The sequence below is a fragment of the Cervus elaphus genome, chromosome 5 (assembly GCF_910594005.1).
Source record: "Cervus elaphus chromosome 5, mCerEla1.1, whole genome shotgun sequence".
Lineage (NCBI taxonomy): Eukaryota > Metazoa > Chordata > Mammalia > Artiodactyla > Cervidae > Cervus > Cervus elaphus.
In genome coordinates this window covers 120,163,080-120,177,049 of record NC_057819.1, presented here as the reverse complement: position 1 = coordinate 120,177,049, position 13,970 = coordinate 120,163,080, and the positions used below count along the sequence as shown (strand labels likewise).

Below are 13,970 nucleotides of genomic sequence, written 5' to 3'. Positions count from 1 at the left end.
TGGAGAAGCCTGATAGGCTACAGTCCATGGGGTCACAAAGAGTCGGACACGACTGAGTGACTTCAATTTTCAAAGATAACTTTATTTTATAATACTGCTTCACATTTTTCCAAATCTTGTATTTCCTATTGCATTCAGATTGTTGCAATGTGTTGTTCTGATTAAAGCCAAGGAAGAAAACCTGGCCTCCCAAAGATACGTAGTTGGAAAAGGGAAAAGAGTATTTATTAATAACCTTTTCAGATGCTAGTGGACTTTTACTCTTGACACTACACTCAACCTTGACAGGTGCACATTTCTTAAAGGTTATTTTCATTGTGTAATCCAAAATCATATAGACGAACTTTCACATTTTGTCACACTATAATTCATGGGTCTATCCTGCACTTTGAATGGGCCCTTTACTCACACACGATTCTGTAACATCATGCACTGGCTCTCTGAAAATACTGGTTCACTGAGATGGCTTGAAGATCATCCAAAACATTTCACTACGTAACTAAAAAAATACACATTTCATGGCTGATTATCAATAGATAGAAAGCTGTCACCTGTAGCCACCACCCTGAAAGCACCCAATTTCGTCTGATCTTGGAAGCTCAGCAGGGTCGGGCCTGGTCAGTACTTGGAAGGGAGGAAGCTATCAAGCTCACTGTGATGAATTCAGTTTCCCAAATCCTAATTTCTGCCTGAAAACTTGAGTTTCTATCACTGACAAGAGACACTTCTGTTTTCCTTGATGTATCGTTCATTTTCTCAAGTGAAAATGGTATTCTATGAAAAAAAGCAGCTAGCTCAGTTCACAACTTGAACACCTAAGTGTCTTTCTGTGAGACAACTGTCATATCTTGGCATGCAATACAAATGTTTACCTACCCTTTCCCATTTTGTTACATGGAATATAAGAGTAATGTAAGAGTCAAGATTAAATAAATAACCGTTATTGCTTCATCAAGGATATTCTTAAGTGAAGCTGGCTTTTACTTTTGGTACTGTAACAGTCACACGGGGAAGAAGGCAGTGACTACTGGAACAACTGATACCACTGTCCCGTTTCAGGCTAATGTGTCAGCATTGCTTTTAGTCATCACTGCAAATGCTGATGCAGTGAAGAGGACAAATAATCTTAGCATTACCATGAAAATTCTTTTGACTCTGTAGACTCCATGAAAAGATCCTTCTAGGTGTCCTTGGACGACACTTTGAAAACCACTGCTCTAGATCTAGAATCACTAGGGTATGCAAGCTCTAGTCTGATATTTAACCTGGATGAAATACTGATTTTTTTCCCCCAAGTGAGTACACTGATATCCTCATTTCCTTTTCCTGATGTAAGAACAGCCTTTCATCTGCCCCAGATCTGGGAGAAACAGTAAAGATTTACAGCAATTAAAAAGCAAATGCAGGCCCAGGGACCCACAGTGAAAGGAAGATGGTAAGTGATGGTATGGAAAACAAGCACAATTGCTTGAAAAAAATTCACCTAAAACTGAATGTGAGCAAGAGACTCAGCTGTACCTTGAATAGTACAGGCTACAAATTCTCAACTATTCAGTCACCTTCTGATTCAATCACTTGGCAAATATGACAAAATCCCAAAGAAATATTCCCATGACATAATAAAGCGTACGAATCAGAGGAGTACTCTGATACTGGGAAAACCTAAATATTAAAGCTGAAGAAAACCACATCAGCTTCAGAGAAGAGTCAAATTCAGCAAGAAATACCGTACCTCTGAATGATCAATGGGAGGAAGAGGATCAATGATTTTTTTGGAAGGTGCAATTGGATTCCCATCACTATCATATTCCAAATTATCTTCCTCCTCCTCTTGAACCACACCAGCAGTTGGATTCTCTGCCATGTACCGAAAATAAGCTTCCTGCAGGAAAGCACAAGATCATAATCATACCCAAGGATAACAGAACATTTTTGCTTCTGTAATTAGTGCGCACAGCATACCAGATGACTGCACAATTTACATACCTACCCAGTAAGACAAGACTCTTACTAGCAATGATTCCTTTAACAATAGCAGTATTCAGAGGGACAATCAGAGGAAATGAGACAGTTACTATCATAAAGTGATTTAGCTTGCTTAACAGAAGACTTATAAAACTGTCAGTTCCACAGCCTTCCTGGGGTGGGGTGTCTCCTACCTACCCTGCTGAGAGCTGCGGAACACATGCTGTGGCTTTACCATCCAAGTCTGGAAGCTGACACTGATGAGAAGGGTCACCAACCTAGAAAGGGCTCACTCTGGGTCCCTTCTCTCCATCCCACAACTGAATGGGGAAAAAAGACACTAAAGGACTGTCATTTAACCAATGTTTCATCTTGAAACACAAGAATCACAAACAGAACCCTTAGAAACAGGTCAAAGTTAGGTGTTACTAGAGGTTGTCTGTAGATCCCACACTATTCTACTTCTTGATTTATCCGAATAAACATTAATTTTGGATTAAAAAAAAATCACGCTGAGTAAAGCTCATCTTTGTTTTTGATATCGTACTTGACCAAAATTTCCATCTTCAACACAGGGGAAAGCCACATGAATCTTTATATTACCAACTGGTCACACAGGTAGAAAAGGAGCAAATCAAATGACATTCCCTGCTGAACATCAGGAATGGCCATTTCAGTGAAGACAAGTTCTAGCTTGTCCCCAGGACAGACTTTGTGGGGTGAAAGTAAAAGATAGAAATACTGCATAGGAACTCACTTGGTCATCTTCCTCTTCAATGTCATCTCGAATACCCCTGGAAAAACAAGCGGAGAAACAAACTTCCCTGCAAATGTTCCACATACCCAGCTCCATACTTATAGCACATTAGTGTTGAATTCCATACAGGACAGGAACTCTCAACACTAACAGTAACAAAGCAGCAGTAAGCACACTGGAAGCCATCCATCCACCATGTATGTCTGATTTCACACCATAAGCTGCAGTTTGCATTTCTTTTGAATGGGACGATATGGTACCCCCAGAATCATCAAATATATCAATCCTAACAAGAATATAGGGAGTAAAAACTTGTGAAGAGAGATACCCACGGGCCCTAGCCTTGTATATCCCACACAACAAACACAATGCAGTTGTGAAAAGGACTTTGTATTAAAAAACAGAAACAAGAAGAACACCTGCATTTTGTATACACTAAAGATGGTCACAACTGTCTTACTGTGCCCCAGAGTTTTTAGCTCTGAGTAACTGCATTCAGCCAAAATCCTCAGGGACAGAGAGAAAAACTACATCAACTCTTTTTAAAATCTGGAACTATAACAGTTCACGTGGAGAAGTGGACCTTCACCACTTGCATCTCTCAGGAACTATGAAAAGTATAGTTGCTTAATTCCCACAACCACTGCTTTTTAATCAGACTTTCTGCCTACCCTAGAGCACTTGCTACTCCTAAGGCAAGCAACACCACCAGTGGAGGGCAGCTGGAAGGGGACACAACACACAATAAGCCCCCAAGAGAGGGCAGACCCTCCCCCTGGCACAGGAACCTCAGGGAGGGGCTGAGCACTGACTGCCGAGCAGAGGGAAAAGTCCAACCGCCTTCCTGGGCTTGGTAGCAAAAGCCGTAAGAAAAGTATATTCAGCAAGGGAAAGAGGAGAATTCTCTTTCCTAGAAAACAAAGTATTTCAAGCTCTGACTAGTTGCTAAAGCATGTCACCCTCAAATCAGGTTTTATGATTTATTAATAATATACATAGTTTTTTGTATTTAATTACTGTTACATCTTAAAAATCAATCACATACGCATAAACCTATATTAGTTATGGGGACAAAACTCAGAAAAATGAACCCAAACTAGTAATGATGCTCTCTTGCTTCCCTGTATAATTCACTCTTGTGGTTACTAAAAACTATTTACAGTTGAATACCAAAAAGAATGCTAAAGAATACCAAAATTACTGCAAATGCAGTCATCTCTATTACCTACAGAAATATTATTTAAGGTAATAACTTTAAGTCAGGACATTTGTGTAGTTGAATTTTACTTTATAAACTTTGGGGGAACAGGCTTTGCAATAATGTAGCAATTTTCATGTAACCTTTCTGAAGGAGAAGAAAACAACTTACTTTACGTTTTTTCTTTCCTTGTCCTTTTCTTCAAGCCTCTTCATGTCTCTAGCCGCCTGATCCTAATGAAACAAAAGGCCGTATGGAATCACCAACCAAAAACACTGAAAGGAAAATTTCTTTATAAAGAATTTTTAGATTCAAACAAGCACCATCATAGTTTTAGCTATGCATTTTGACAACTGCACTTTGATGCAATCAAATTGTTTTTTGACAACTATTATTTTAGAGAGAAATACCCATGTTCTAAAAACTTGACTATATATGCAGATTCCATAGTTTTTATCTGCAAATATACCATGTGTGGACAAACTAGCAAAAATGCTTGATTGATCACTTTTTTTTTTAAAAGAGTTAATGATATAATTACCAAAGGGGCTAGTAAAAAATGCAGATCTCTGTATCTGGCTCTAGAAAGGTGGTTCTGAGCCTTGGGTGATTCTATCCCCTGTGGACATCTGGCAATATCAGGAGACATTTTTTGGTTGGCACAACTTGGGGTGGGGGGAGCTGTTACTAACATCCAGTGGGTGAAGGTCATAGATGCCTCTAAACATCCTACAATGCACAGGACAGCCCACCAAAGAATTATCCAGCCCTAAATGCCCTTAGATTGAAAAACCTTGCACTAAATAAACTGCAGCCATGAAATTAAAAGACGCTTGCTCCCTGGAAGGAAAACTATGACCATATTAAAAAGCAGAGACATCATCTTGCCAACAAAGGTCCATACAGTCAAACCTATGGCTTTTCCCATAGTCACGTACAGATGTGAGAGCTGGACCATGAAGAAGGCTGAGCATCCAAGAACTAGTGTTCTGAACTGTGGTGCTGGGGAAGACTCTCAAGAGTCCCTTGGATTGCAAGACCACCAATCAATCCTGCTGGAAATCAACCCTGGATAACCATTGGAAGGACTGATGCTGAACCTCCAATACTTTGGCCACCGGATGGGAAAAGCCGACTCAATGGAAAAGACCCTGATGCTGGGAAAAGCTGAGGGCAGGAGAAGGGGGCAACAGAGGATGAGATGGTTGGACAGATAGCATCACTGACAATGGACATGAGTTTGAACAAACTCCAAGAGACAGTGAAGGACAGGGAGCCTGGCATGCTGTAGTCCAGGGGTTGCAAAGTCAGACACGACTTAGCGACGGAAAAACAACAAATAAATCTACTAAATCAGAACCCTTTGGGGTGGACTTAAATACATGTAGTTTTTCCATTTTTCATAGGTTATTTTTAAATGGCAAATTGATAATTATTGATCTAAATTAATTCTTTGCTTTATACACATGAAAATCAATGGTAGAAGAATTAACTACTTTTTGCCAAGGTTAAAACACATTCTGCATAACTGTTTCTTGTGTAAAGCAATGTGAGTTTTTCTGACTTCTTTAATTTGGATTAATGCAATACCTTGGCAACAATACTCTCCCCAAGATCAGATAATATCCATCCCTCTGTCCGAAAATCAGCAAAACGCCTTTGGATACTACAGCAAAAAATATCTGGAAGAATGATGTTATATCAAAAAGATTTAACCTCCAAACAGCTTCAACTACTTGAAATTCCAAGCAAGAGAATTTGGACCATTCTTGAATACTCCTACTCAGAAAGGGCTATTCCAGCTTGCACTACCAAAAATTAAATCTAAATTTAAACCTCAAAAATCAAGAGTTGATTTTTATTCTAATTCATCACTAGGCATCTGAAAAAATAATGAGAAACACAGCCCTTTGGGAAACGTTCATGTGTCACAAAGGTTAAAAAAAACCTAAACCAATATGTAATGACATCTCAAACAAAACAAACCATTTATCCCTTGCCTTTACTTCTAGACAGAATCATTTAACACACTATATTTATAAAATTGCTACCATCTTGCAAAGCACAGGTATGTTCTGAGTAGCTCTGGTAAACATTATGCAGAAATACACAACACAAGAACTCAGATGCTGAATGATACAGCAAAAAGAACATGGGCTTTGGAGTTTACATGGGCTTTGGAGTTGAATCCTGGCTCTGCTACTTTTTAGGTATACATTCTTCGGAAAGTAATTTATTCTAAATCAAATGTGGGAAACCCAAAATACTCAACGGGTAGCAATTTCACAATGAATGAAATGAGCCAAGATAAGGAAAGTTCTATTCTTCTGACACAGACATGCTTTGCTTGCATTTTAGTAAGTTGTTTTTGTTTAGCTGCTAAGTTGTGTCCAACTCTTTTGTGGCCTCATGGACTGTAGTCCTCCAGGCTTCTCTGTCTACAGGATTTCCCAGGCCAGAATACTGGAGTGGATTGCTATTTCCCTCTCCAGCGGATCTGCCTGACCCAGGAATCAAACCCACATCTCTTGCTTGGCAGATAGATGCTCTACTACTGAGTCACCAGAGGAAGCCCTGAATAGTCTAAAGAAGCATGCTCTAATTTTTCTTTTAACACACAGCCCTGAGTTTTACTCTCAGATATTTGACAACAGACCCACTCTCAGGAAAACTACTTCTCCACTATAAGAAAATTACAACACAAATATGATGGAAAAAGGCTCTAAGCAATGGCCTCAGTGTCAAGAAGACAATAGGGACTGATGGGTGAAGTAGAAAAAGACTGCCTTGCCCAAAGCAGGCAATTACTTTATCAGCAACAGCCTGTTTTTTGCCACACAAGAATGCAGTCCTAGTCTTGCCACATTTTTCACTTTTCCGGAGACTGATCTTTTAGACAAAAATCTCTGGATTTTTTTTTTTTTTTAAAATATCTGGATCTTAAAAATGTTGGCTATTTTTAAAAAGCATCGTTTACACCAAACAAAAACACATCTTTAATGGATTCTTTTTCTCCCCTACTTCCTTAGAGGAGAGATGAATTCTGGCTGAAGACTTCAGGTAACAAGTAACTGAGGAATCTAAAAGGAATCTAAATCTCAATCTAAAGGAATCTAAATCTATTGTTTACTTCATAAACAATAAAGTGACAGTTTCTGAGCAAGAGGAGTAATATGACAAGAAACATGCTTCGGTCCAATTACTCTGTAGCTGTACACTACATGAACAGGAGAGCAGAGAGCCTCAAGAAGGGAGAGAATTAATTTAGATCAGGTTAAAGTTAAGCTACAGGGGAAGATGACCATAAAGGAAACAGAAATAGATGCAAGAGATACTGTAAAGACTGACAGAACCTGGCAAATGATGAGAGGAAGGCAGCACTATGTTCTGGACAAGAGCCAGTTCTCAGGACTACTAAGCAAGAAAAATTAGATTTGCATCCCAGCTCTGCCACACAGTACCAATGTGGTTTGGAGAAGTGATTTGAATTATCTTAGGGTTCAGTTTTTTTTATTAGTTAAGAAGTTTTATATAGTTTTTCTGCCTATTCACCTTTGTTATTCTGAGGAATAAATGAAGCAAGTCATGAACATGCTTGATCAGTTACTAGGAAAAAAAAAAAAAAAGAGGGGAATTCCCCGGCAGTCCAGTAGTTAAGACTCTGCCTTCCAATACAGGCGGCACAGGTTCCATCCCTGGTCAGGGAACCAAGATCCCACATACCACACAGCAAAAAAGAAAGAGAGAGAGAAAACCCAAATAAGAAATGAAAGAGAAAAAAACCACAACTGATAACAACAACAAACAAGTTGTAAGAGAATACTATGAACAATTAGATGCCAACAAATTCAACAACCTAGAAGAAATGGGACAACTTTCTAGAAACATACAGCCCACCAAAACTGAATGAAGAAGAAACACGTAACTTGAACAGACCAAACACTAGAAATTAAATAGAATCTATAATTAAAAAACTCCCTACAAACAGAAGTCCAGGACCAAGTAGCTTCACTGGGGAATTCTACCAATGTACAAAGAACTTACACTGATCTTTCCCAAACCCTTCCAAAAGACTGAAGAGGAAGGAACACTCCCAAAGAAGTGTTGGGAGTGAAGCCACTATCTATGAAGCCACTATCACCCTGAAACCAAAACCAGACAAAGACACTACCAAAAAGTAAAAGTATAGGCCAGCATCTTTGACGAGTATATGTGCTGTGTGCTATGCTCAGTCGCGTCTGACTCTTTATGGCCCCATGGTCTATAGCCCGCCAGACTCCTCCGTACATGGAATTTTTCTATTACTGAGTCACTTTTTGCTGTACAGAAAAAATTAACACAACACTGTAAATCAACTACACCTTAATGAAATTGGAAAAAAAAAAAAGAGGGGCTATTTAAAGGAAGAAATTAAAGCCAATGTGGGAATTTTCTTGCAGTCCCATGGTTAGGACTCTATGTTTTCACTGTGGAGAGCCAGGGCTCAATCTCAGGTTAAGAAACTAAAATTCCATAAGCTGTTTATCGGAGCCAAAAAAAAAAAAGAGTTAAAGGGACCAGGGGGACACACCCATGTAAAAACGGCCAATATGTTTCTAGAAAAGCAGAGCTGAAACTAAAGAGAGACTATGGAACTAAAGATATTAATTTATTCACACAGAAGTTAATTTTGGAAGTGGGTGAGGTCACTAAGGAATGTATAAAGCCTGAAGATAGCATATTAAAATAGAGAACTGTAGGAGAATCATCATATGAGAAACTGGAACAGAATCACAAGAATGACAGATAACAGTCACATGGCTAGGTAAAGTTTTTTTTTTTTTTGGTGTAATCATATGGTATGATTGTTTTTTAAGAGTTAAAGACATAGAAATACCAACAGATGAAATGATATGTCGGAGATTTACTATAAATAATGTAAAAGGGGGTGGGAGGTGTCAGATAACGAAAGACTGGCCAAAGCGCTACCTGATAAAGCAGGGTGAAGGCTATATGGGGACTCATCTTATTATTCTACTTTACGTTTGAGATTTTTCATAACACAAAGTAATTAAATAAAGAAGTCAGAGGCATGGGAGAAAAGAACAAAATACAAAATCACAAAAAAACCTAGTGAGAAGAGTTTTAAGGAGGAAGAGGTCACAAGTCTCAATTTCTACAGCAAGGTCACGAACATGGATAAAAGGAAATGAACACTAAAAGTACTGAATACAGAATCTGTAATTTTAGCAAATCCCTTAAGTTTAATTATCTTACATAAATATGTATTCAGTAAAAGCTAGATTAAGATAATATTCATTCCATTTAAGACTATACCAAGAATTATTAAAATAAAACACACCACACACACACACACACACACACACACACACACACACTTGAGCCACTATGTTCAAGGGTTACAGTTCAAATTCCTAGGCACCAATCTCTGAAAATGCTACAGGGCCATGGAAGTATATTTAAGAAACTATGGAATACAAGAGCAAAATTCTCTCAACAAAGGGCCAATAAACAAATTCTGTCTGAAGACTAAAGCACTAGGTTAATTTGACCTGTTTCTAATGGCTAAAAATGTTAACATAACAGAGTTGATACTTGCCTCCACTTCAGCCATGAATGCCTCTAAGGGATCATCATCACTGTCAGAGTCTACTGGCTTGGAATGGAATTGCTGGCGGGTAGGTGAGTTTTCAGCAGGAATGTAAGGTAAATCAACGTTGCTAGAATCTTCTTCCTCATCTTCAAAATATCTGAAAAATTAAGATGCAGGACTGACAGAGTGAATGTTTAATTTGGGGGTGGGTGAATCTTTAACAAAATTTTTATTATGGTGTATGTTACCATTAAGAGATTTTGGTCCTTTGGCTTAGGACCTAATTATTAAGTATCACTTGATATATGCCAAATTCTAATACTGCAAAAAAACCACAGCAGATTCCCCATTTCAGTAGTGTCTGTTAAAAATTACATTTCCAGTTCTGTCAAAAGGGATGCGTTTCCAATACAAAATTATCAACAGCATATCACTGTTGAATAGATACAGCAAATATTAAAGCATATGATATAGAAAAAATACTTTTGTATGAAATATCAAAAGCCTAGTTTACTCTTCACGACCCTTTGCAAACTTTTAGAGATTAAATTCACAAGGCTAGAGATTTTCTTGAAAAGTTCTGGGCTTTTTTCTGAGAACCAACAAAAAAACTTCTAGAATTGAAAATAAATGCTCAGGAATATAGCCAATATTTTATAACCTTTAAAAATTGTGAATCACTCTGTTGTACACTCAAAACTTACATAACATTGTACATGAACCACACTTCCTCACCATACTGTGTTAAGTATTCAGAAAACAACTTCGACATCTGGAAAATGTTTCCCTCTAACAGATATCCCAGAAAAGAATATCAATATAGCTATACACTAAAACAAAACAAAAACACTGTTTAGAGCTCACCTCAGAATTAAATGAAAGAGTAATACAATAGAATATTAAAGAGATCAAAACTACAGCCTAAACTTCAAAGCATTTCAAGCCTTCATTTTAAAAGCTCTAACCATTACGTGTTATACACACACACACACACAAATGCATATTTATTTATACGGTAGTTTCATTCAATGTATCCCTGAGCTGGTAAACTGCTCTCTAGAATAATGATCCTGGACTTACTTATGAACTTAATTGCTAAATATACCAATTTTTAAAACTGCTGCTAAATACTTTAAAAACTGTGATCTTGAGGGTTAAAAAAAAAAAAAAGCTCAACAGTGTAACAACCAGGCTAGAAATAATAGCAGTACAAGGTTTCTTTAGACCTGGCAAAAAAAAAAAAAATAACTTAAAATCTATACAGAATTAGAGCTCAAACTTTCAAAGCTCAGCTTTTCAACAATCCCCTTATTAGACAATCAAGTTAGAAAAGGTAACTGGTAAATATGGTTCCTGAGAACTGTGAGCAAAAATCTGAGATTTTCCTACCACTATAAGATGTTACAACACAATAGTTTAACAGTTTTAAAGACTTTGGTGTTGAGTCAGACTATGTCTCTACCAGTTCTGACAACTGCCTGTGTTTACCAAACAACTTCTATGGTGTAAATAAAAAAACTTCAGTAAAGACCATCAAAAGCCATGTAAATTAAATAATTTAATTTTAAATAAAACACTTCACCATATTTAGGTTTCAATGGCCTCAAATCCGTTTTGGAACAAGGAAAAATAAAGGACCACACAAGTATTATACTCCTTATGAATGAATGAACGTAACAATGTAACCTGTTAGGAACAATGCAATTCAGTGAGATAACCAACTAAAGAAGTCATGTTATTATTTGAGAAACAAATGGTTTCTTTGCTTCAATTTTTTTGATGGAATGGAATATCTCAAAACCTAACCTTGCTAAATTACCAGATATTATTACCACTTACGCATTTTCTTCATCGAAGTTGGCCCGTTTAGAACCAATTTTGTAGAAAGAAGGGAGCTGTGGTGGAGCTGATTTTCCAAAGCCAGAAGAAGAGCTGGTTGCCCCAAAGGCACTATGGGACTGTTGTGGGAGCTTTGGTTCCTCCTTCTTTCCAGCACTGATGGCAAAACCTCCAAAGCCAAAGCCCCTCTTAGTGCCGGGGCCACCTTTATTCCAGTTCATGGTGTCAGTGACTGATCTGTTAGGAACAAGACACACATACAAATTTAACTTTATATAAAGTGAACAGCCCACTGATGTTTATGTCTCTTCCAACCTTTACCTACAATTTTAAACATTTGCCTCTCAATTAAAATTTTAATTTTGGTACAAAAAAGTTTGGCACAACACTGTAAATCAATTATATTTCAATCAAAAAATTTTTAACTTTGGACTTCAGATATGCAATATGCTAACCTTAATAAAACAGTCACATTTTCTTTTTTTTTTGATACACATTTTTTAATTGGGGGAAAACTGCTTTATAATTGTGTGTAAAATTGTACACAAAATTGCTGGTTTCTGCTGTGCAACAGGAATCAATCATAATTTTACACACACATACACACACACACACCCCTCCATCTTGAGCCCCCTTTCTCTCTGGGAATCAGTTATAATTTTACACACACATACATACCCCTCCCTCTTGAACTCCCTTCCTCTCCCCCTGAATGGTCACATTTTCTGAAACATGGAAGACATTATAATTCATTTTACTGAGATCTCAATCGGAACAGGAATTTAGTATTTAATATCATACCCTTCAAAAAGATTTGATTTCCAGTTGAATATCTTATTCAGTTAGCCTACTGTTAAAGATTACAAAGAAATTTCCTGAGCATCAATCAAACTCATTTAAAAATAAACTTTTTATCTTATTAGCCTTGGTTTCAAAAAACCATTTTTTAATGACACAAGTTACCTAAGTTTCACATAATACCAGAAAACTCAGAAAGCAAAAAAGAACAAAATTTAACACTATCTGACACTCCTCTCCCAAATACACAATTTTGTTGATATATTTTGCTATTTTTTCTATGCATATGTGTGTATACACACAGAGAGATTTAAGATCAAAACTGAAACCATACTGTACATATTGTTTTCCTGATTTCTTCACAATATGATACACATGACTGTCTATGTCCATAAATACATTCCTCTACTTCTGTTTCTGTTTTTTTTAAGTTGCTAAACATATCACATATCTTTGTCCATACTCTTAATTATTTCCTTAGGCTCAATTTTTTTTAAAACACAACTGCTTATCAAAGGGGAATGTGCATTTTAAGTTTCACATTTGTGGAGAAGTGTCCATTATACACTGAGTAACATGATAAGGGCATAAAACAAGGTAGGTGGTATGATTCAATGTAAAAATATGTGTCACCTGTACCAAGATAGCTGGAGGGCTGTTTATCAAAATGTTAATACCAATTATTTGATTTTTACTTTTTTCCTCTGTATTAAAGTTTACCATTAATAAGAAAAGTTTATATGTTTATAAAAGACTCTGAAGTCAATGTGAAAAGAGTTCCAAAAACTGCTTTTTACAATGGCACTGCTGAAGTGACTAGGACAGGAAAACACGCTCTGCTCTCTGGTACAATACCCCGCTCACCGGTTCGGTTTTACCGCTGTTACACAGTACTTAGTTCAGTCTGTTTAGTATTAAATTTGATTTATGCTTTGTCAATCTCTACCCTTAGTTCCAGTTAGGGGCTGTCTTTACTCATTTTGGACCTTTCGTAGAAAATATTCACGGTTAGGGTAAGCACTTTATAAGTAATAGCTTACTCAAACATAAGTAAGACCATTTCCTGCCTTCTTCTGGAATCCCCTAAGAGGAATCAACATAATTCTAGTGAGATGATATTTAGTTAGAAGATTTACAAGCCAGAAAATTTTAGCATCTGAGAGTACTGTTTAACCAATCTGTAAATCTGGCTTTCCAAGAGCTGTTCCTAAGCAACAAAAATTACAGATTCTGAATTCTAACCTTTTTCCTAGTGTATATAATGCATAATAAGAGGCTAATAATAATTAAGCCATTAAATTATGGATTCTGAATTTTATCCTTTTTGTGTATATAATGCATAATAAAAGGCTAATAATAAATAAGCCATTGAAAAACGTAGGTAATGGAAGGATGGAAAAAACAAATGTTGGTAGATTTTAAGAATTACATGAACAATCTCATGGCTTACTGAAAGCCTGTTGCGCAAGTTCAGGCATTGTACTGGGTGCTGGGCATTTATCAGTGAAAGATACAGTCTGATTCTCATGGATTTCAGTGTCGTTTTAGAAAGCTTACAAAAAGAAATGATGTGTAGAGGTATTATACAAAGTGCATTCATCGACAGCCCAGGAGAAGAGTACCCAACCTACCATGAATGGGGGACAAGACAGTTTTTCTGGAGATGACAGTGGTGTTAATTTTTTAAACCCGAAGAGGCATTAGACCAGGGAAGAAGTGTCAGAAAGAGAATTTTAGATCAAAGGCACTGTAAATGCTACCACTGAGGACTGGAAATATTTCAGCGCAGCTAGAGTTCTCTAGGACATTTGGGAGAGTTG

The 13,970-nt window shown here is 37.1% G+C and overlaps 1 protein-coding gene across 2 annotated transcripts in view; it reads right to left on the bottom strand.

The window, feature by feature from the left end:
• Positions 1-13,970, bottom strand: part of DDX42 (DEAD-box helicase 42) — a 35,031-nt gene that overhangs the window by 14,435 nt on the left and 6,626 nt on the right. The window contains exons 2-6 of one of the 2 annotated variants that reach the window (XM_043905009.1): positions 11,353-11,589; positions 9,520-9,670; positions 4,092-4,153; positions 2,723-2,759; positions 1,733-1,882 (exon numbers count right to left, since the gene is read on the bottom strand). In XM_043905009.1, coding sequence (XP_043760944.1) covers positions 1,733-1,882; positions 2,723-2,759; positions 4,092-4,153; positions 9,520-9,670; positions 11,353-11,573 — 621 coding nt within the window. In that variant the 5' untranslated portion in view covers positions 11,574-11,589. Of the gene's footprint in view, positions 1-1,732; positions 1,883-2,722; positions 2,760-4,091; positions 4,154-9,519; positions 9,671-11,352; positions 11,590-13,970 lie in introns of those variants that run through there. The other variant, XM_043905010.1, reaches the window with a different exon arrangement.